This window comes from Tachysurus fulvidraco, chromosome 2 (genome assembly GCF_022655615.1).
Source record: "Tachysurus fulvidraco isolate hzauxx_2018 chromosome 2, HZAU_PFXX_2.0, whole genome shotgun sequence".
In the NCBI taxonomy this organism is placed as follows: Eukaryota; Metazoa; Chordata; class Actinopteri; order Siluriformes; family Bagridae; genus Tachysurus; species Tachysurus fulvidraco.
In genome coordinates, this window is record NC_062519.1 from 41,267,111 (window position 1) to 41,291,437 (window position 24,327).

The 24,327-nt window shown below is 40.6% G+C and overlaps 2 protein-coding genes across 4 annotated transcripts in view; both read right to left on the reverse strand.

Annotated features, from left to right (window-relative positions):
* Positions 1-20,998, reverse strand: part of ext2 (exostosin glycosyltransferase 2) — a 41,398-nt gene extending 20,400 nt beyond the window's left edge. Inside the window, exons 1-9 of the mRNA XM_027178464.2 lie at positions 20,780-20,998; positions 19,569-19,898; positions 18,317-18,540; positions 18,121-18,210; positions 14,949-15,065; positions 14,666-14,861; positions 13,121-13,260; positions 12,023-12,116; positions 3,108-3,239 (exon numbers count right to left, since the gene is read on the reverse strand). Coding sequence (XP_027034265.1) covers positions 3,108-3,239; positions 12,023-12,116; positions 13,121-13,260; positions 14,666-14,861; positions 14,949-15,065; positions 18,121-18,210; positions 18,317-18,540; positions 19,569-19,883 — 1,308 coding nt within the window. The 5' untranslated portion in view covers positions 19,884-19,898; positions 20,780-20,998. The remainder of the gene's footprint in view (positions 1-3,107; positions 3,240-12,022; positions 12,117-13,120; positions 13,261-14,665; positions 14,862-14,948; positions 15,066-18,120; positions 18,211-18,316; positions 18,541-19,568; positions 19,899-20,779) is intronic.
* A 1,676-nt stretch (positions 20,999-22,674) lies between these two features.
* The window catches only part of tspan18a (tetraspanin 18a), a 35,007-nt gene continuing 33,354 nt past the window's right edge, over positions 22,675-24,327 (reverse strand). For all 3 annotated transcript variants that reach the window (XM_047810366.1, XM_027178502.2, XM_027178501.2), the window contains one exon: positions 22,675-23,229. In XM_047810366.1, coding sequence (XP_047666322.1) covers positions 23,182-23,229 — 48 coding nt within the window. In that variant the 3' untranslated portion in view covers positions 22,675-23,181. The remainder of the gene's footprint in view (positions 23,230-24,327) is intronic.

The following is a 24,327-nucleotide window of genomic DNA, read 5'->3' on the forward strand; positions in this document are numbered from 1 at the left end:
AAAAGAGAAGAAACACGTCGGCCGGCGGTTAACCAGCTCGGTGCGTCTGCCACGGTCTGCCACCACAGGCGCAGCCATCTTTCGCTCGACATCAGTCAACCCGACCTACTAATAAAAACAAACTATATTAGCTGATGGAAATTTCTTTGAAGGGTCTGACACTGACACAAGCTGAAGGGAAACAATTAAAGTACCACTGTGACATATAAGTGGTAAAGTGGTGCATGAGCGCTCCGTCTGGAAACTAAAGCGCTCCGGTCTAATTGAGCAGGCTCCAGTGCGGTTTGTTGTGTGTCTAAACGCCTGCGAGTCGGGAAGACAAACTAGAGGAACGAAGATTTATAAGAGACGCTTTGTAGGGGAAACTGTGTGGCTTTCACCTGCAATTTGGAATGCGTCAGGAAAAAAATAAATCTGGAATCCATTTCAGATCCAGTCAGGACTGTACCCCCAAACCACTGTTATTTATTTATTTATTTGTCCCATGTAGAGGGCAAAGTTCCCAATAACTTCCCCGTAAAGAAAATAAATAGCTGGCTCTTATCATCTCTAATATGAAAGTCTACGAGCTCGAGTTGGCTATAATTATCGTAAAGCCTTCAAGAGCTTGTTACGTTTTCAGCCGAGGGAGGGTCGGGGTGAGAGCGTCTCTGAGTGACAGTGAGGGATTGCAGGCTGTTTCATGTGGGCCGAGGAAGCTTTGGCGAGTCCTGCAGCTGGAATCATGCGAGTGCTGCTTTGGGATTAGGCGAAAATGGAAGCCAGATGAAAGCGTGGACGACTGTTCAATCACGTAGAGCGCGGCACATGAAACGTTTACCTCCGCGTCCACGCTGATGGCCCACTAGAGCGCTGGAAGCGCGATACGGAAAAACTGCATAAAATGCTAAAAGCTAAAAATGCTTATACACAGATACTTATTCTCGTTTATCAATTAACTGATTGGAAGTTGTGAACACTTTAACCCCCCCCCCAAAAAATCTTATTTCATCTACATTACTGAAAATAATAATAAATCTGATCTAGACAGCGAGCTGAAATAGATAGCTAGGACATCTGATACTAGCTTAGACTTGTAAGTAAGAGCGTCGTTATGGTTACAGCATCCTCAACACATTTACCGATTGAAATGAAAAGCCGTGTTGGAGAAATGTTGAGGATTTTGAGTTTACTAGAAAAGGATCGCAGAAAGTTTTGAAAAGTAAGTAAATGTGACAATACTACGTGACTTAAAGTCTCACGACTAAATCCTTTAATCCTTCGGTGCTTCTGATTCTGATTAATCAGCTAAATCTAGAGTAATAAAAAACAACAACAACCCTAAATCAGCTCTAAAAGGAACCAGGCAATGCATGGATCTTGCCCTGCTCGTGTCGGAGTCCCTTCAGCGCTGCAACACAAAAGGTGGACTTGACAGCATCTCCACAAACACTCGAGGAGTTCGAGAAATGTGTTTTCAATTACGTCCCCGTGGACACGGAGCGGCAGAAAGGGAAAAAATGGGGGGAAAAAAAGCAGGGCTTGATTTATTTAGTGTGTAGTTCCAATAGCGCTGTGTGTTTTGACTGAGAAAGTATTTCATCCTTCCTCCAATGCTGGAATGTTTAAAGGACAGAAACACGGCGTAATTGACCTCTCGATGGGGCCGGGGCTCCGCCAATGAGACCGGAGTAACGATGACGATGACTAATAACATCGGTCTGAGACACGATGGGAGACGAGGAAGTCAAGTGCATCGTCTAATGAGCTGAAAAACTGGCGGTAAAATCTCCATGAAATTCGAGTGAAATCGAAGAAGCTGTGACTCCTCCTCCTTCACCGTGACCAATCAGCACAGAGATGTTGTACCACATGACCTCACACTCACCTGAAGACAGCTTGAAGTCTACGGAAAGAAAAAAAGAGAGAAGCGACGTGTGGAACTGATGCGTCACGCCAAACACTGGTGAATTCTGTACTCTGATTGGTCAGAGGGTGTTGAGCTGTACTCTGATTGGTCAGAGGGTGCTGAGCTGTACTCTGGTCACGGTGTTGAGCTGTACTCTGATTGGTCAGAGGGTGTTGAGCTGTACTCTGATTGGTCAGAGGGTGTTGAGCTGTACTCTGATTGGTCAGAGGGTGTTGAGCTGTACTCTGATTGGTCAGACGGTGCTGAGCTGTACTCTGATTGGTCAGACGGTGCTGAGCTGTACTCTGATTGGTCAGAGGGTGTTGAGCTGTACTCTGATTGGTCAGACGGTGCTGAGCTGTACTCTGATTGGTCAGACGGTGCTGAGCTGTACTCTGATTGGTCACGGTGTTGAGCTGTACTCTGATTGGTCACAGGGTGTTGAGTTGTACTCTGATTGGTCAGAGGATGTTGAGCTGTACACTGATTGGTCACAGGGTGTTGAGCTGTACTCTGATTGGTCAGACTGTGCTGAGCTGTACTCTGATTGGTCAGATGGTGCTGAGCAATAAGAACACAGCATCCTAATCCATCCTACTCCATCTGAGACCAACTTATACACCGTTCCAATAGTCCAAAATAAAATAACGTACTTCACAATAACAGAATGGACCACTGTAACTTTGGTTTAAACAAAACAATGCAGATGTTTGCCTATGGGATGCTGCCTATGGGTTTTCACCGCATGACGTCAAGCTTTTTTTTTTTATTTTTTTTTTTACTTTTTTAAACCAAACACCAATCCCTTCCCCACACCAATCCCCCAAATACACACACCCCACACACCCACCCACACACCCTTCCAAAGAGAGACATTTCCCCATGTAACCGGAGACATCAATCTAACCAGCAAACACCAGCGTATCAGATTGGATGACTTTTTTCTGTCAACAAACTGTCATGTGTATTTATTTTTAAAAACACACACAGCCTGCCTGCTGCCTGATGTATAACCTGCACTGCTGTATGCCTTACTGATCAACTGCTTGGCTGACATTTTGGTTAGCAATTAAGAACTTTTTAAAAAAAGATTCAAAAAAGTATTTTGGTGGCTTCAACTTTCATGATTTCTTCTGTTTTCTCTTTTCTTTTCAGAAAAGAAAGCTATTTAACATAACACATATGAAATAAAGAAGTTTTGTGTTGTGTATTTACTCACCACGACCGGAGGGTTGTTCCACTGCTCGTATGTGCGTGCTGCGTACGGGTAAATGCGGTCATTGATGATCTGCAGCGTGGTCAGTCCGATGGCCTTCATGGAGCTGAAATATGCATCCCAGAACCAGCGAGCCTGAAAACCAACACATAATATAATATTTAACAAGTTCACTGGGTAAAAACTAAAGACTGCAGACCACGGGGTGGAACCAGATACCCGCTCACAATACACTCTGCTCACAGCTCACATAGAGTCACAATACACTCTGCTCACGACTCGACTCACAATACACTCTGCTCACAGCTCACATAGAGTCACAATACACTCTGCTCACGACTCGACTCACAATACACTCTGCTCACAGCTCACATAGAGTCACAATACACTCTGCTCACAGCTCACATAGAGTCACAATACACTCTGCTCACGACTCGACTCACAATACACTCTGCTCACAGCTCACATAGAGTCACAATACACTCTGCTCACGACTCGACTCACAATACACTCTGCTCACAGCTCACATAGAGTCACAATACACTCTGCTCACGACTCGACTCACAATACACTCTGCTCACAGCTCATATAGATTCACAATACACTCTGCTCAGGACTCGACTCACAATACACTCTGCTCACGACTCGACTCACAATACACTCTGCTCACGACTCGACTCACAATACACTCTGCTCACAGCTCATATAGATTCACAATACACTCTGCTCAAGACTCGACTCACAATACACTCTGCTCACAGCTCACATAGAGTCACAATACACTCTGCTCACGACTCGACTCACAATACACTCTGCTCACGACTCGACTCACAATACACTCTGCTCACAGCTCATATAGATTCACAATACACTCTGCTCAGGACTCGACTCACAATACACTCTGCTCACGACTCGACTCACAATACACTCTGCTCACAGCTCATATAGATTCACAATACACTCTGCTCAGGACTCGACTCACAATACACTCTGCTCACGACTCGACTCACAATACACTCTGCTCACAGCTCATATAGATTCACAATACATTCTGCTCAGGACTCGACTCACAATACACTCTGCTCACGACTCGACTCACAATACACTCTGCTCACGACTCGACTCACAATACACTCTGCTCACGACTCGACTCACAATACACTCTGCTCACGACTCGACTCACAATACACTCTGCTCACGACTCGACTCACAATACACTCTGCTCACGACTCGACTCACAATACACTCTGCTCACGACTCGACTCACAAAACACTCTGCTCACGACTCGACTCACAATACACTCTGCTCACGACTCGACTCACAATACACTCTGCTCACGACTCGACTCACTATACACTCTGCTCACGACTCGACTCACTATACACTCTGCTCACGACTCGACTCACAATACACTCTGCTCACGACTCGACTCACAATACACTCTGCTCACGACTCGACTCACAATACACTCTGCTCACGACTCGACTCACAATACACTCTGCTCACGACTCGACTCACAAAACACTCTGCTCACGACTCGACTCACAATACACTCTGCTCACGACTCGACTCACAATACACTCTGCTCAGGACTCGACTCACAATACACTCTGCTCACGACTCGACTCACAATACACTCTGCTCACGACTCGACTCACAATACACTCTGCTCACGACTCGACTCACAATACACTCTGCTCACGACTCGACTCACAATACACTCTGCTCACGACTCGACTCAACAAACAAGCTGCTCACGACTCGACTCACAATACACTCTGCTCACGACTCGACTCACAATACACTCTGCTCACGACTCGACTCACAATACACTCTGCTCACGACTCGACTCACAATACACTCTGCTCACGACTCGACTCACAATACACTCTGCTCACGACTCGACTCACAATACACTCTGCTCAGGACTCGACTCACAATACACTCTGCTCAGGACTCGACTCACAATACACTCTGCTCAGGACTCGACTCACTATACACTCTGCTCAGGACTCGACTCACTATACACTCTGCTCAGGACTCGACTCACAATACACTCTGCTCAGGACTCGACTCACAATACACTCTGCTCAGGACTCGACTCACAATACACTCTGCTCAGGACTCGACTCACAATACACTCTGCTCACGACTCGACTCACAATACACTCTGCTCAGGACTCGACTCACAATACACTCTGCTCACGACTCGACTCACAATACACTCTGCTCAGGACTCGAATCACAATACACTCTGCTCAGAACTCGACTCACTATACACTCTGCTCACGACTCGACTCACAATACACTCTGCTCACGACTCGACTCACAATACACTCTGCTCACGACTCGACTCACAATACACTCTGCTCAGGACTCGACTCACAATACACTCTGCTCAGGACTCGACTCACTATACACTCTGCTCAGGACTCGACTCACTATACACTCTGCTCAGGACTCGACTCACTATACACTCTGCTCAGGACTCGACTCACAATACACTCTGCTCACAACTCGACTCACAATACACTCTGCTCACGACTCGACTCACAATACACTCTGCTCACGACTCGACTCACAATACACTCTGCTCACGACTCGACTCACAATACACTCTGCTCACGACTCGACTCACAATACACTCTGCTCACGACTCGACTCACAATACACTCTGCTCACGACTCGACTCACAATACACTCTGCTCACGACTCGACTCACAATACACTCTGCTCACGACTCGACTCACAATACACTCTGCTCACGACTCGACTCACAATACACTCTGCTCACGACTCGACTCACAATACACTCTGCTCACGACTCGACTCACTATACACTCTGCTCACGACTCGACTCACAATACACTCTGCTCACGACTCGACTCACAATACACTCTGCTCACGACTCGACTCACAATACACTCTGCTCACGACTCGACTCACAATACACTCTGCTCACGACTCGACTCACAATACACTCTGCTCACGACTCGACTCACAAAACACTCTGCTCACGACTCGACTCACAATACACTCTGCTCACGACTCGACTCACAATACACTCTGCTCACGACTCGACTCACAATACACTCTGCTCAGGACTCGACTCACAATACACTCTGCTCAGGACTCGACTCACAATACACTCTGCTCACGACTCGACTCACAATACACTCTGCTCACGACTCGACTCACAATACACTCTGCTCACGACTCGACTCACAATACACTCTGCTCACGACTCGACTCACAATACACTCTGCTCACGACTCGACTCACAATACACTCTGCTCAGGACTCGACTCACAATACACTCTGCTCAAGACTCGACTCACAATACACTCTGCTCACGACTCGACTCACAATACACTCTGCTCACGACTCGACTCACAATACACTCTGCTCACGACTCGACTCACAATACACTCTGCTCAGGACTCGACTCACAATACACTCTGCTCACAGCTCACATAGAGTCACAATACACTCTGCTCACGACTCGACTCACAATACACTCTGCTCACGACTCGACTCACAATACACTCTGCTCAGAACCCGATTCGATTCACGATACACACGGCTAACAGCTCAAAACAGTTCACAATACACTCTGCTCACGACTCGACTCACAATACACTCTGCTCACGACTCGACTCACAATACACTCTGCTCACGACTCGACTCACTATACACTCTGCTCAGAACCCGACTCGACTCACAATACACTCTGCTCACGACTCGACTCACTATACACTCTGCTCATGACTCGACTAAACTCACAATACACTCTGCTCACAACTCGACACACAATACACTCTGCTCACGACTCACCACACAATACACTCTGCTCACGACTCGACACACAATACACTCTGCTCACGACTCGACTCACAATACACTCTGCTCACGACTCGACTCACAATACACTCTGCTCACGACTCGACTCACAATACACTCTGCTCACGACTTGACTCACAATACACTCTGCTCACGACTCGACTCACAATACACTCTGCTCACGACTCGACTCACAATACACTCTGCTCACGACTCGACTCACAATACACTCTGCTCACGACTCGACTCACAATACACTCTGCTCACGACTCGACTCACAATACACTCTGCTCAGGACTCGACTCACAATACACTCTGCTCAGGACTCGACTCACAATACACTCTGCTCAGGACTCGACTCACAATACACTCTGCTCAGGACTCGACTCACAATACACTCTGCTCAGGACTCGACTCACAATACACTCTGCTCAGGACTCGACTCACAATACACTCTGCTCAGGACTCGACTCACAATACACTCTGCTCAGGACTCGACTCACAATACACTCTGCTCAGGACTCGACTCACAATACACTCTGCTCACGACTCGACTCACAATACACTCTGCTCACGACTCGACTCACAATACACTCTGCTCAAGACTCGACTCACAATACACTCTGCTCACGACTCGACTCACAATACACTCTGCTCAGGACTCGACTCACAATACACTCTGCTCAGAACCCAATTCGATTCACGATACACTCTGCTCACAACTCGACACACAATACACTCTGCTCACAACTCGACACACAATACACTCTGCTCGTGACTCGACTCGACTCACAATACACTCTGCTCATGACTCGACTAAACACACAATACACTCTGCTCACAACTCGACACACAATACACTCTGCTCATGACTCAACACACAATACACTCTGCTCACGACTCGACACACAATACACTCTGCTCACAACTCGACACACACAATACACTCTGCTCACGACCCAATTCAATTCACAATACACTCTATTGAAGGATCAATTTTATTCACAATACACTTTGTTCACATCTCAACTCACAATACACTCTGCTCAGAACTCGACACACAACACACTCTGCTAACGACGCGACTAAACTAACATTACACTCTGCTCCAACTCGATACACAATACACTCTGCTCACGACCCGACTAAACTCACAATACACTCTGCTCACAACCCAATTTGATTCACAATACACTCTGCTCACGACTCGATTCACAATACAGTCTGCTAACAACCTAACTTGTTTCACAATACACTCTGCTCAAAATCCAATTCGATTCACAATACGCACTGCTCATGACGTGAATCGATTCATGATACACTTGACTCATGAATCAAATCAATTCACAATACACTCTAATTGCGACTCATTATTCTGAATATACAGAGCAAAATCGAAAAGAATAACAATTAGGACAGAAACCATTTTAATTTCCCTATCTTAAACAATGCAAAAACAAACTGTACATTTTTTATTTGTAATAAACTGTAGACAAATAAATAAATAATAATCGCAGATCGTTTAAAACCTGACAAGTTCTAACGGTTTAATCCATTTCTCATCAGCAGGAACCGTAAGTCAACCTGCTCGGCTGAGTTGGTTGATCCATACATAAAAAAATATATCTGGATGAAAATGAATCAAGGTTTTACTCTGAATATAAACCGAGAACGCCGTCGTTAATCACGCACCTCTCCGTCCTGCGTCCTTTATGCGGATTTTAATAAAATTCAGTTTTATTTGTTCTTTTAACAATGGACGTGGCCACAAAGCGGATTTACAATAATGTACAGTATATATAAATTGTAAATCTATCAATTTATCCCGATTAAATCTTTAAACCCACTCAATTCGGTTTCTTTTCCCGACACAGCGCTCTCTGTGATGAAGGATATCACGTCCTCTTCCTGTATTGTTTATAACCACGTTGTCACATGTCGGTCCTTAACTACACCATAAACACTTCGGGCGAACGTACAGCTCGTGTCACGTCACAACTCAAACGGAGGGAGAGAAAGAATCAGATTAAGAAAGAAAAAAAAAATCGAGAAAAAAAATTTCAGTAGTTTTGAGGTTATACGATTTCTCTCACCCCCCCTCCACCCCCCACCCCCACGAGCGAAAAACAAGAGCCTCGCTGTGAATGTGATAAAACTGTACACCGAAAAACTCAGAACAGACTCTGAGAGAAACGATCTGGTGTCTCTGTCAGCGAGCTCTGTTCGCTCTGTCGGCGGCTTCCCTGCGATCGTCCGGCAAGTTTTCACTTTTATTGACTGTTTGTTGTCATATGGCCTACAGAGAGCTCTGAGTTAGTAGAAGCTCTCTCTCTCTCTCTCTTTATCTCTCTCTCTTTATCTCTCTCTCTTTTCTCCCCCTCCCCGACCCGTCCCGTCCCGTCCCATCTTCGGCCCTGTGGCTCTTGAGCTTTAAACGCCCAAAAGAAATACGACGACACAAAAACAGCTTTTCTTTTTATGGTGAAGGGAAGAAGACTCGAAAAGCCTTCACGATCCCGAGGGAGGGGGTCGAGAGAAGCGTGGACGCCCATAAATCAAGGCTGTGATGAAAGTCTTTCCAACCGGCAGAGAGACAGAAGAAGAAAAAGAAAAAGAAGAAGAAGAAAGAACAGGAGAGAAAAAATAAAATAAAACAATAACACCCCAAAAAAAAAAGCACCCACTGAGCTCTCGAACAGCAGGAGGAATTTTTATGAGACGCTTTCGCACGGGAAAGAAGATAACGGACGATTCGTGTGATTGTTAAAACACGGAAACACCAAAATTTCACATTCTTTCCGCAACACTAAAGAAAATATATAAAGTCCGGTATATTATTCTTATTACTACTATTATTATTTCACCACAATAACAAAACATTCTGGGTTTTTTATTGCTTTACCATATTCTAAAAAACCTTAAAGAGCAAAGGAAAAGCAAACGTCTCTGTAAATAAACAAACAAACAAATAAATAAATAAAAAGCCCTCCGACGTTCAGATCCTCCGTACGGAATCTCGCCTGTGCTCTAATCTAATCTAATCTGATCTAACAGGTCTAACGCTCTGAGTGGGGTCTGTCGCTCTGCTCCCCTCCGCTCCGCAGACACCGGAGTAAACCGAGACGCAGCTGTCCAACACGTAGCTAACAAATTGTTTGACCTAAAAATCGACAGCGCCTCCTTCAAAAGAAAAAGAAAAAAAAAAGTGGTTTTCCTGCTATAAATGAATATTGCTACTGTGCACAGTTTTTTTTCTTTTTCTTTGCATGAGTCGAGATGTTTTGAAGCGTCGTGACGATCGGTCGGGGCGCCGCAAATTACAGTCGACAATAAAAGAGACTGTAATTTTTTTTTTAAGTGGGTGCAAAGGGATCTATGAAACATGCAACCTCTGCTAAACAACAGACTCTCTCTCTCTTTCACACCACACACACACACACACACACAGTGAGCGAGAGAACTACAAGACACAACTTGAGAGACGACAGACGCCTGCGCCCCCTGTTGGTGAAATAAGAAGCAGAGCTATTTTCACCTCGTACTGTTCAAACGTAGAATTTCGACATTTAGATATTTGTGAATTTAACCCTTTCGTATAATAATAAACAAAATAAATCTTGATCCTGCTCAGTGCTCTGTTTTATTTTGTTTAATTTATATATTTATTTTATTTATTACATTTTTTAATTTCCTTTGAAATCAGCTGAACTTTTTGCATAATTTTACATCTTTAATAAAAGTAAATTTTTCTCCGTTACTCTAACACCCGCTATAGGAGTAACGAAAACACGGTACTAAATGCATCAGAAATATTTCTAAATATATTTAACGTGCATCAGAAGGGACTTCACATTTAAAAGCACAAAGACGAGGAAGTGTGTTTGAACTTGTAAGTAATTTCAGCAGGTAATTAAAAAAAAACATCAGGTGATGTAAGCAAATGCATGTCGATACACTGGAGGGAGAGAGAGAGAGAGAGAGAGAGAGAGAGAGAGAGAGAGAGAGAGGGAGAAAGAGAACGTGAGAGGGAGAAAGAGAGGGAGATAGAGATAGAGAGACAGAGAGAGAGAGAGAGAGAGAGAGAGAGAGAGAGAGAGAGAGAGGGGAATAAAGCAAGCTCTTATTATTTTTGGCTGTGGCTTGTCTGAAGCGATTATTTCTCCGACGCTTCATTGAGAGAGACACGTTATGAAGAAGCACAGATGGGGATGTTAGTGCAGCAGAACAGAGGTCAGAACTTCTCACTGTATTAAACTTCACATGACAGCTCAGGATTTTGTCAGATCCGGTCCCGGAGGCTCGGAATGCAGCGGCACAGCGGTGTGATGTTAGACACCTGATTTGACTCCGTGGTTAATTACCAGGTTTATTATGTTAAACATCGTCCAGGTCTAAACCTGTTCTAGCAAATAATCAGCCATGTTAATGGGGTCAACCCAATACTGATGATCTGTTAAGAGCTCCATTTGACTCTGCTGAACCCTAACGGGAAAAAAGCACAGATGAGGAACGACGACGGAGCGTCGACTCCTCTGTGTCCTGACTCCCACTTCACCTCGGACACTTACGGAAATGTTCGATTTACAGAAAATGAACCGAAAATATCAACGATTAAAGCCTATATCAAATTAATTAGAAACCTAAAGGTTAAATTAAAAGATGTTTGTAAGACGTCTCGTCCACAGACGTGTTGCCAGTGTTGTGGGCCAGCTCGAAACGTCCACGTCAGCACATGTTGGCCACGCCCCCTTCCGCTAGGTCAGCAAAGCTGTGTGTTGAGTGCATGAGGTGTCCAACACACTACTACACAATCTATATGACACGACGGCACAGAATGGTGCAGAAGTACGTGATTTGTGATGCACCTACGGCGATTGAGCTGTTACTATAGCGACAAAATTTTACTTACTTATCGTATTGGTGTGTATTTATTTTCGATTTATTAGAGTATTAAAGTTCTTTCACACGTTCTAAAAAAAAAAAAATCATACTTCAAAAAAAAAAAATGCTAGTTTCTGTATTCATATCTTTTAGCATGAAATATAATAATCCTTCGCCTTAATGTTCATCGCCGTACCTGTCTTTGCATCTCCTCCACCTGTCTGTGTGGAATACTTTTTAAAATCAGATACATCTCAGGAAGCTTCTCCTCCGGGATGACGACCGACGCTCTGACAACAGAAAAGCCACGGTTTAACCCTTTACATTCGTAAACATACATTCGTTTACATTGATAAAACACAGTCAGAATTTTTAGACAAAATCTATTACGTTATCATTACGTAACACAATATAACAAATGTGGTAAAAACAAACAAACAAACAAACAAAAATTTGGTTTAAAATAAAACATTTGTTTCACTTGAAAAATTCAGTAATTACAGTTTTGCACAGGTGTTATATATACTTTTTTTTATTATTTAACAAAAAATTGTAATATGTTTTCTACGGTCATGACATGATAGATTAATAGGAGCAACATGTAGCGGATTAGGGCTGGGCGATAAAACGATAACGATATGTATCGCGATATAGACACGTGATCGATATCAATAAAAAATGTGTTCGATAAAACGTCCGATATTTTTTATTCTTCGTCGGAAGAAAACAGAGGTCGCGAAGCAAGTTTGGTTGCATTAAAAAAGGCGCTCGCTCTCTGGTAACCTAGCAACGTAGGGAGTGACACGCTAACAGCCAATCATGTAACAGTATCACGTTTGGTTGCGCCGTATCGTCGTGTCGTGCTGGTCTACAGGATTCCTCTTCAGTAACCGGCGACTGATAAGCAGGAAATGAGCCGCAGCGAGCGAGGAAATTGTAAATAAAAGAGAAAAGTCAGTGCACCTGTATGGCAGTGTTTCATTTTGCACCTTAAATGTTAAGAGATAATAGTTAAGTGTTCATTGTGACTTTAGACTTATGTTTACATTATAATTATTGGAGGTTTCCTGGTTGTTGACATTTCTGTCTTAATAACTGAGGGGATTCTGATCAGAGGAAGGTTAAGTTTAAAATAAAAATGTTTAATTGTAATATATTTTTCTCCTGGTCCTTATTTTAAATGGGTCATAAAAAATATCAATAATTATCGATATTGACCGATATGACACTGATATCGTGATACGGTTTCCAGCCATATCGCCCAGCCCTATATCAGAATAATAAAAATCAATACCTCTTCCAGTCCAGCACCTCAGAGAAGGGCAAGATGTACGAGTCGGCCATGATGACGGGAACGCATCCCGCCTGCAGCACGTCGCTGAGAGCGGCCTGGCCGAGACGCGCGCCGCGTAGCACCACGCAGAACGACGACTCCTACGGCAAGATAACAACAAAGAGTGGCTCAGCGTATCGACTCGGAGCGTGAAACGTGCGTCTCTGACGCTACGAGTAACAAAATGCAGCCGAAGTTGCAGATACTTTTAATCATGACGAGAATGAAACAAACCCCGAGATTGATTGTAAGATTTGACCGAACGTGTGCAATCGAATTGTAAACTATAAATAGTCGGAAGCTTTACCTTTGTGACGTGTTCTGTTCATTTCTCGCCATGAACTTTTTTATATAACTATAAACCAGACTGTTATTTAAATCGTTCAATCAGCTGCTTAGATTCTGCACTTGTTCTGGGAAAAACAAAAAACAAATTATTAAATAATTATTAAAAGAAACAGGGGCATTAAATAAGAGCAAAACTTTGTTAAAACGTGTTAGTTTATATATTCGATCGCATTCATCTGAATGTTTTCATTTTTTGCCTATTTTTAAAGCAGCATTTTCATCATCAAGCCTGCATTTGATCAAAAATACAGGACAAACTGTTTGTGAATATAATTACAAGGATCTTTGTGATTGAATCTACTTTAAAATATCACGTATTTCTGATCAAAGCTGAATGTTCGTGTCATTACACCGATCTTCGGCGTCACACGATTCTTCACAAATCGTTCTAATACGCTGATTTCTCCTCGGTTAAGAGTTGTTGTGCTCCTCATCATTTTTAGAACCTGTTATACTTTTTTTAAAGCATAAATTGTAATAATATTTCACAATATTTTGTTTTTTCTTTATCTTTGATCGAATAAATCAGGCTCAAATGAGCATAAGATACGTCTTTCAGAAGCATAAAGAATTGTAATTTGTCCAAACCTTTGACTGAATTATTGTATAAAGTAGGTTATAGTTTGTTTTATCGAGCAGATTGAGGATTATTTATCTATCTAGACTATTTCTTTTCGTTCACATCGATTCTAAAATGTTTTTCATCCGAAAAATTATTTATATATCTGTTCGTTGCGTAAGTGTTTTTTCCCCAATCTTATTGTATAGAGCCGTCACACCCACCATCTCACCACCATGTCAGCTTATGTCCAAACAAAATGTCTATATTTATGTTTTTATAAAGATACGGTTTATATAAATTTCCCTAAATTTCCCAAATTAATTCCCATAAATTCCCACAAATTAACGGTAAGTTTCCGACTTGGAATATTTCCCATAAGTTCCCATAAGTTCCCATGGAAATTTCCTGGAAATTTTCCAACCCTTTGCAACCCTATGAAGGTATGAGTGAATGGATGGATGGATGAATAAATTGGAAGGTGTATTCCGAATCTGCTCAATGTGAATGAGTCTGATCGGTGATTCCGTGATAAACAGTGAGATGAACATGATGATGTTGAGTGTGTTAAATGTGAAGTTCCTGTACAGGTGAGTTACCTGGAGGATCTGCGGGTACTCGTACGTCTGGCCCTTGGAGCAGCGTTTCCGGGTCGAGGCCACGCCCTGGGAGAGGTTAGAGCATTTGTCCAGCAGGAGGATGGACTCTCCGTTCTCCTCCTTCAGCCTCTCCAGTTCTGTCCGGTATTCCCGGTGGATGGCTGTCTGAGACGACAGGATGAAGTATCGCCTTGGGCTGAAACATAAAAAAGTCGTGACGTTCGAGTCGTTCGACATGAGACTTTATGTTTTAATAAATACGTAGCTTGAGCACAGAACTCACCCAGGCTGCCTCTCAGGAAGGTCGACTTCAGCCGACAGGGGGCTATACACGGGGATGCTGACGTCGTAGCCTTGTCTGTAGGTCCACGTCGAGAACCCGCCTCCAGCTAGCAAAGCTCTGTGCAACAAATGACAGATATAATTTACCCTTCTGGCTCAGACTCCCGGCTTTAAACGTTACATACGTTAGCGCTGATGCGATATTGGGGGGCCGCTATTTATGAAACACCTGTCTTTGTGCAGACTTTTGAAAATTTTTGAGTGATTCAGAAAACCACACACAGCGTTAAAGTTTAAAGCACCCGTGTTCGTTAGAACGGCATCGCTTCCATAGCAACAGCTCCTTCGGTCACATGTACAGCAGATCCATAAGTAATAATAAACGGATTATAAAATAACGTGGCACTCTATTTATAAATTCATGGAAGGAGTCCACAGTTCGAGTGGCAAGTTCTACAGCACCTTCAGGAGCTTGAGCAGGACAAGCTGTAATTCTTCTACTTTACACCAATAAAGAAAAAGTGGCTAAAGAGAGAAGGAGTGTTTATAGCTGCTATAAAGAAAGAAACAGTAACTTCACGTAACTACAACTTAACATAACTACAACATAACGTAACTATAATTTAACGTAACTACAACTTAAAGTAACTATAATTTAACGTAACTACAACTTAACGTAACTATAATTTAACGTAACAACAACTTAAAGTAACTATAATTTAACGTAACGTAACTACAACTTAACGTAACTATAACTTAACGTAACTACAACTTAACGTAACTATAATTTAACGTAACTACAACTTAACGTAACTACAACATAACGTAACTACAACTTAACGTAACTACAACATAACGTAACTACAACTTAACGTAACTACAACATAACGTAACAACAACATAACGTAACTATAATTTTACGTAACTACAATTTAACGTAACTACAACTTAACGTAACTATAATTTAACGTAACGTAACTACAACTTAACGTAACTACAACTTAACGTAACTACAACTTAACGTAACTACAACTTAACGTAACTACAACTTAACGTAACTATAATTTTACGTAACTACAACTTAACGTAACTATAATTTAACGTAACTACAACTTAACGTAACTATAATTTAACGTAACGTAACTACAACTTAACGTAACTACAACTTAATGTAACTACAACTTAACGTAACTACAACTTAACGTAACTATAATTTAACGTAACTATAATTTAACGTAACTACAACTTAACGTAACTACAACGTAACGTAACTACAACGTAACGTAACTACAACGTAACGTAACTACAACGTAACGTAACTACAACTTAACGTTACTACAACTTAACGTTACTACAACTTAACGTAACTGCTCAGAGCAAACACACAGCAAGAAACGGGGAAAAAGTCTGATATGATCCTGTGACAGTTGGAACAAATTGTTTGTTTTTAGAATTTTTTTATTTATTTATACTAAACTAATTAAATTATATTATATTTGAAATGCAATTTTAAATCTTTTCTGTGAAAGAATTTATTCTTTTTTTTGTTTCATGCTTTAGGTTTTTCTTAAATAAATGTAAAGCTTAATTTTATCTTTTTTTTAAACCAGGAACACAAGTTTGAGTGACAGTGACAAAGAAAAAGCGGCACAATCGTCTCTCTCTCGCTCTCTTACTATAAACGAAAAGAATGCCTCTCTCTCTCACACACACAATGTAAAAATGCTCTCTCTATTTCTCTCTCTCTCTATTTCTACATAAAATATCCTCTCTCTCTCTCTAAAAGAAAATAAATGACCTCTATCTCACTCTATAAAAAAATGCCACCTTTCTCTTTCCCTCTTTAAAAAATACCCTCTTTATCACTCTTTCTCTAAATGCCAAAAATGCAGTCCATCGCCAGAACTGTTGTAGCCTAGTGGTTAAAGGCGTTGGTCTACTAATCAGAAGGAAATGAGTTCGAATCCCAGGTTCACCAAGCTGCCACTGATGGGCTCTTGAGCAAGACCCTTAACCCTTAATTAATTAATTGTACAAAACTGAACTAAATAATTTAAGTCACTCTGGATAAGAGATTCAGCTAAATGTAAGAAATGTAAATAATTAGCTTAGTGGAAACAGTAACTCTGCTTCATTACTTGCATTGTTTTTGTTTATGATTAAACACCAAAAGCTGTGTTTTTTTCTTACAGCGGCCCTTCGAAGGAAGCGGTTTAGATAGATGAAGACGATGATGACCAGGAAGCTGATTAAATAAGGAGCTCTCCAAGCAGCTCACACACACACACACACACACTCACACATACACACACACGATGGCACACATGGTTTTGTTGAGGTTACACACCAAATAGAGCACAGCTGGATGAATCCAGGAAATTCCCTACAGCTCCAGATAAGCGTTTGCCATTTCAGGGCTTTGGGGTGGATAAAACTCACCTTTTCCACTCTGAGGCCAAGGAAGAGGCTGAGAACCGAGCGCTACGTAGCAGTAAAAAACAGGAGTTTACACTCTGTCTGACTGTAATCTTTAAATGAACGTATCGAACGTTAATTAAAACGTGAATTAAAGCGACACGTCCAACATCAGAGGCAGAAAACGTTAAAGCAGAAATAAGGTTTAACGTCGTTTTCAGGAAGCTTCTAACAGTCCCAGAATTCAGAGAACACGATGGTCGACACATGAGATACATTAACTCGTGAAATCGCTCAAAGCCATAAATCAGCTCACTCAAGAAAGAGATGGAGTGAGTCGGTGCTGCCCCCTGGTGTAGCGGAACTTCTACGATCATATCCTCGTGCTTGATAAATTAAAATGAAGGACAATTTAAACGTTTACTGATCCATGATAACACAGAATAAAAACAATAGATATGAATGTATTAGTTAAAAATATTACATAATTAATTAAACGGTAAAAAAAAATAATAATAATGAATTAATTCAAAATTAAATATGGATGAATAAAAAATGTACAAAGGAGAACAAATAACGTAAATTAAATTAAATCGGTGAGAATAGAGTAAATAAAGTAAATATAGTTATATAAGTGAATAAAGAAACAACCAGATCTTTAATAAATGCATTACTTGAACTGGAAGCAGCTCATTTAAAAAGTTTATGAAATATAAATTTTAATTTTAATTGTGCATGTAAGCTATTTAAAAAGTCACCTGTCTCTGGGAACGTCGAGTGCCGTGTTGTAGTCCGGAGGTCCTCCTGGTAACATGTTGAACAGTAAGTGATTCATCCCCTTATCCCATCTGTAAACACACACACACACACACACACACACACATTATTAAATGTGTGTTTATACAGCTGTTTTATAAAAACAAAGTTGTGTAGATCAGACTCTGAAGTGTTCACCTGGGCAACAATGCGAGAGCCTGAGCGGTTTCCCGAATGCGCAGCGAGTTCTGGTTCAGCATGTCGACGGATGGGATGAAAAGACATGCGCGAGTGACATCATCGGTGTAGAAATCACTATCAGAGATGGCGCTTAGCAGCTCGTTATACTCACGAGACAGGCCGCTGCTGCTGATGGGGACGCCCACTTCGTCTACAAACCTCTGCAGGGGGTAGATGTAGACCTGTACACACACACACACACACACACACACACACACACACAGAGAGGTTTAAACAACAAAAAGATAGATTTCATAATAATTACATTTTAGAGAACATAATTACATTTTATCATTAATATGATAATAAATAAATGTTTACATTTTTACTTAAAATAAATCTATTTTATAATATTATAATAAATGTGTACATTTTTATTTAAAAGTGGACCAAAATGCTTTCTTGCATATTTTACTTATTTAAAAACAAATTTCACTCTTTTTACATGTTGGGTATTTTACATCTTAGGCATCTGATATTTATTAAAAACTCTTTAAGAATTGTTTTAGTTACATTTTTTAATTTCTTCAACACCAGATATTTAATTCTTATTTACAGAAACAGGTTTTTTTTCATCGTATTCCCAATTTAAATTTCATTTCATTTAAGTTTAAATACTGCTTTACTTAGTCTTTTTATTTTAGTTGAATGCCTTTTAAATGTCTTTTTTTTTACTTTTGTATTGTAATAGTTCAGTTGATTTAAAGATGAACAGAAATTAAATGGAATGCAAGAGAGAGGCTAATAATTAGTTTGATTTATTTTATTTTGTAATTTCAAATTTTAAACCTAATTTTAATATTTAAATTTTTATATTCGGTTCCGATAAAATGGAATTTTACTGAATTGACATTTTGCTTTGCTTTTTTTTTTTTATTATTTATTTATTCTTTTATTTTTTTTTATAATAAAATAATTTGTAGGGTTGATTGAAATGATTGAAATTAAATTGCCACCTTTTTTTAGTTTAGACTCTAATTTAAATATTTTGTATCATTTTTATTGTTTAATTTTATATTTTTTATCTATTTATTACCTTTAATTTATAATGATCCTTGTATTAAATGACCATCGTTGTAACTTTTGTTGAGGGTAAATAATTGATATTTTAAATTGAAAAATAATTGATTAATGCTACTGCTAAACGTTAAGAGCACCTCGTATCTGTATCTCTGATGAAATGACGAGCCCAGACGGTTCCTGAACTCACCTTGATGCGGTTTTTGGGATTGTAACCACAGCGGTAGACGTCGAAGCAGGTGTGCATGCGGCAGCTCAGGTCTCCTCTCTCAGGAATGGGACTGGATGCAGGTAGTTTGACAAGCGGAGCATCGTGAACGCTGCGGCGGTCCAGAGTCCACTCAGGGGAAGACTCGATAGAATGAGGCCAGAACTGGAACATTCCTGTGGCGATTAATCCCAGCAGGACCACAGAGAACAGCGTGATGTAGTAGATACGGTGTTTGGTCTTCATGCGTGGGATGAGAGCCGGACCGCGAGAGCTGTATTTCCCTGACGCACACATCCTAAGGACAAAGCGCTGAAACACACACACAAAATAGGATTGTGTCGAAAATAGTTGTTTACCCCTTATTCCCTATTATCTATTCCCAGTGCCTTATTCCATAATCCACGTTCCCAAATTCATGTTCCCTTCTTCCCAATTCACTCGTCTTATTTCCTGTTCCCTGCTCCATACACACTATCCTTATTCTCAACTACATTTTCACTTCTATTCTTTATCTTTATTCTCTACATCCTAATACATAATCCCTGCTAAATAAAACAGTTCAAGTGTATTAAACCACCAGGTACCGACCCGGTCCGGAGTGCGGTATCGAGAAAATGTTACTCAAAATCAATGAATAAACAAATAAAAAAAGACAGATCAATATAAACAAACAAACAAACAAATACATAAGATCCCTTTAGGAAGAAAACTAGGAGATATGTTTTTTTTTAATAATTAGATAAATAAGTATTAATATATTTCAATATTGTAGAATTTCTTATATTTGTATATTATCTAGAAACATGATTTAAACAAGTCGATCAATATATTAATTACTCGGAGTATTTAGAATTGAGTGGTTTTATTTCTGGGACGTTTTATTATAAAACGCAATTGAATGAACAATTGAATTGAATTGAACAAGTGTAACGTCAGCATTTGAAACATTTAATGAATGTATTTATTTGACATGTCTTAGCTAGCTAGCATGCTAACTACAGCCAAATCTATTTACTATTTACATGACCGTTCTAGTTATTATGGGAACTAGTTCACAATATAGCTCCTGAATACAAACTAATAACCGAACCGGTAACGTTAGTTAACATTCTACGTGTTAGAAACTAGTTAGCTTGCTAGCTAAAACAAAATTAGCTTAGCCTAGCCTAGCTTAGCTTAGCTTAGCCTACCTCAGCCTCGTCTCGTCAAAGCGGCTTTAACAACGTCGTAGACAATTTAATACATAATCTATTTAATTAAATGAGAGAGGAAATGATAGTATAAACTGGCTCGTTTATCTATTTTTAATGTCAGTGTTAAATATTCCGTGGAAAGGGAACAGCTTCGAGGAGACGAGGAGCGAAAATCCGCATCGGCTAATACAGTAGGTAAACAGTAGACACCGGATATGCAGCTAATGCTAGCTGGGGAAACACGTCAAACGTGTCCGCCATATTGGACGGGTATGAATGTGTTTATGTATTTCACAAAATGCTCATAAAATAAATAATAGAGATATCTAAAATACACTTCACTTTTAGTTAGCAGTACAGAAAAATTAATGATAAACAAAATTACAAAACAAGCAAAAAGTTGCTGTTCTTGTCTCTGGAGAGTTAGATACCGCAAAGCTAATTATATTCTGGTAACAGAACATTCTAAGTACTTTATTCCTTTTACACCACAGCAACGTGGTTTAATTTATTCAATTTAATTAACTTGACATGAAGTTTTTAATCATTTATAGCTTACATGCAAAGCTTGACGCTAGATACTCCTATAAAGTTAAAGAAAACTTCAACATTTACAGTCATAAGCAAAAGTTTAGAACAGGGGGCATAGAAGCCTTTATTTTCACCACATATACATTGTAACATTATACACAGTGGAATTCTTTTCTTCACATACCCCAACTGGGGAGGTTGGGGTCAGAGTGCAGGGGCAGCTATGATACAGCACCCCTGGAGCAGGGAGGGTTGAGGGCCTCGGCTGTGCTTGGCCTTGAACCCCGATCCCCCGATCAACACCCCAGAGCCTTAACCAGTTGAGCCACCACTGCCCTAAGAAGCAGCGAAGGAGAGCGGACAGAGAGCGGACAGAGAGCGGACAGAGAGAACCCCTGACGATTTCCTTGATTTTCATTTATAAATATTTAGATGTTTGGATCAACAATTTCATTTTGATTTATCAAATAATTGAAAGCCTGTGGTCTGTGGTCTTCCATTTCCTCACTATGTTCCTCACAGTGGACACTGACCGCTTATATCTCTGCGATAACTTTTTGTAGCCTTCCACTAAACAATAATGTTGAACAATTTGTTTTCAGGTCATTTGAGAGTCGTTTTGAGCCTCAATGTTACCACACTTCAGAGGAGAATCAAAGAGAACAACCACCTGCAATTGGCCACCAATTAAATACCTTTTCTCATGATTAGATGCACCTGTCTATGAAGTTCAAGGCTTAATGAGCCACCAAACCAAATCAATAAATGGCAAGGGTGCCCAAATTTATGCACCTGTCTAATTTCGTTTTGATGCATATTGCACAATTTCTGTTAATCCAATAAACCTAATTTCACTACTGAAATATTACTGAAGTGTCCTTCAATTATTTGATAGATCAAAATGAAATTGCTGATCCAAACACCCAAATATTTATATGAAAATCATGAAAATTGTCAGAGGTTCCTAAACTTTTGCATATGACTATCATTAGCACAGTAAGTCGTGGCCTAATGGTTAGAGAGTCTGACTCGTAACCCTAAGGTTGTGGGTTCAAGTCTCTGGCCGGCCACAACCGAGGTGCCCTTAAGCAAGGCACTGAACCCCCCAACTGCTCCCCAGGCACCGCAGCATAAATGGCTGCCCACTGCTCCGGGTGTGTGTTCACGGTGTTTGTGTGTGTTCACTGCTGTGTGTGTGTATGCACTTTGGATGGGTTAAATGCAGAGAACAAATTCTGAGTATGGGTCACCGTACTTAGCCATATATCACGTCACGTCACAAGTACCTCTGATTTGTATCTGCACTACTGCCTGAACTGCTTTTATACAGAATATAAAAAAAGAACGCACACATCACACTGTTTCGATTTTTCTTTTTTTTTTAATACCAATCAGTGTCACATATATCAGGTATCATGAATATAAGTACAAAGGCATACAACACATTACTAAAAATCACATAAAATATACACAATTGCAATACACAGCACTTTACAATACAGAAGATGTAGGCTTCTGATTACACAAACACACACACATTGTGAAATGTTTTAGTGTGGCTCGATGCTATGGTGAAAAAGGTAAAACGTGTATTTGATTCTGTACAAACACAAACTGTCCTCTATAAATATCCATTCAGACGTCAGTGCAAGTTCTTCCTCTATCCGTGTTAAAGGGCTGAAACACGACACGATGTCACCACAGGAGTGAAATTTTCTGCTTTATATTCTCCTTTCAGTTCACAAAACCAGGGAAGGTCCAGCTGTACAAATTGGTCACTGCGGGCACCTTGGAAACAGAGAGACGACGTATATACAAGCGTGTCTTCTTTATGAGCCATTTGTCTTTTGAAATGTCCTTAGGACAGATTACTGGATCCCTCGGAACAAACACATGGCGAACACCATCGCGAAGAGCTGAGAAATGAAAAAGAACTTAATTAGAAACACTGAAAAACACTCAAACACACAACAAACACGCTTCGTCACTAACAGAGAACATTATTACAATATTAGTAGCTATGAAGAAAGTTCTAGTAAGGTTAAAGGTGGGGTCTCCGTTGTTTTAGAAACGCTTCAGAAAACTGAGTTGGGCCGGCAAACAAAACAAAAACAACAAAAATGTGCAGCCAATGAGCAGAAAGGGGCGTGTCTTGTCGATATGGGCGGAGAGAGTGTTCAGTGCGCATGTGTGACATTAGCAGAAAGTGATTGAATCATTGATATGGTGGATAAAAACAAAGAAAGAAAGCGCTGGAGAGAACTGAAGGAGCAGGAAGGCCTGTGATGGGACGCCGAGGGACTTATGTAAAGTTGTATAATATTTTCATATTAAATAAATCATAAAAATGATACAAAAACACATTTTAGCCAAATAAGTGTTGTAATATAACTATCAAGACATCAGTGATGTGTGAGCAGGATTTGGTGACCGTACAGTGTATTACAGTGAAGTTACACAGAACTAATATATGCCTTTGTCCTTTACATGATTATGCTTGTGTGTCATTTTTGCTTGTTTGTTTATCTACAATCGTATTGTTCTTCCCTTCAGCTATGATAAAGACACGTTTTTTTTTCATTAGTTGCCTGGGTTATGTATGTATGTGTGGGCGGAGCTATCGATACAGGGGTGGGACCCATTTTGGTTAGGGGCGTGCTTTTTTTGGTGATTTTATATGTCAACATTGGCTTTCAAACAACTGAGACCCCACCTTTAAGTCATGTTTTAAACCTTTATGGATTTGGCCTGTCCAGCATTATTATTCTTTTTACATGCTCAGCTTCATACTAGCTTTGTTCTCTCTTTGTTTCGGCAAATCAAGCTAACATTTCTAGCTGTGTACGTTCCTCAGAGACAATCTGCTACTCCCTCGAGGACGATATTTTTCTTGATAAATGATACCTCTTTACACATTTAATAAGAGGCCATAAAACAGGATAGGATGAAACCACTTCAGCAGGTCAAACAGTAAACAGGAAGTAGCTACAGTGAAGAACTGAAGATAAAGCGGT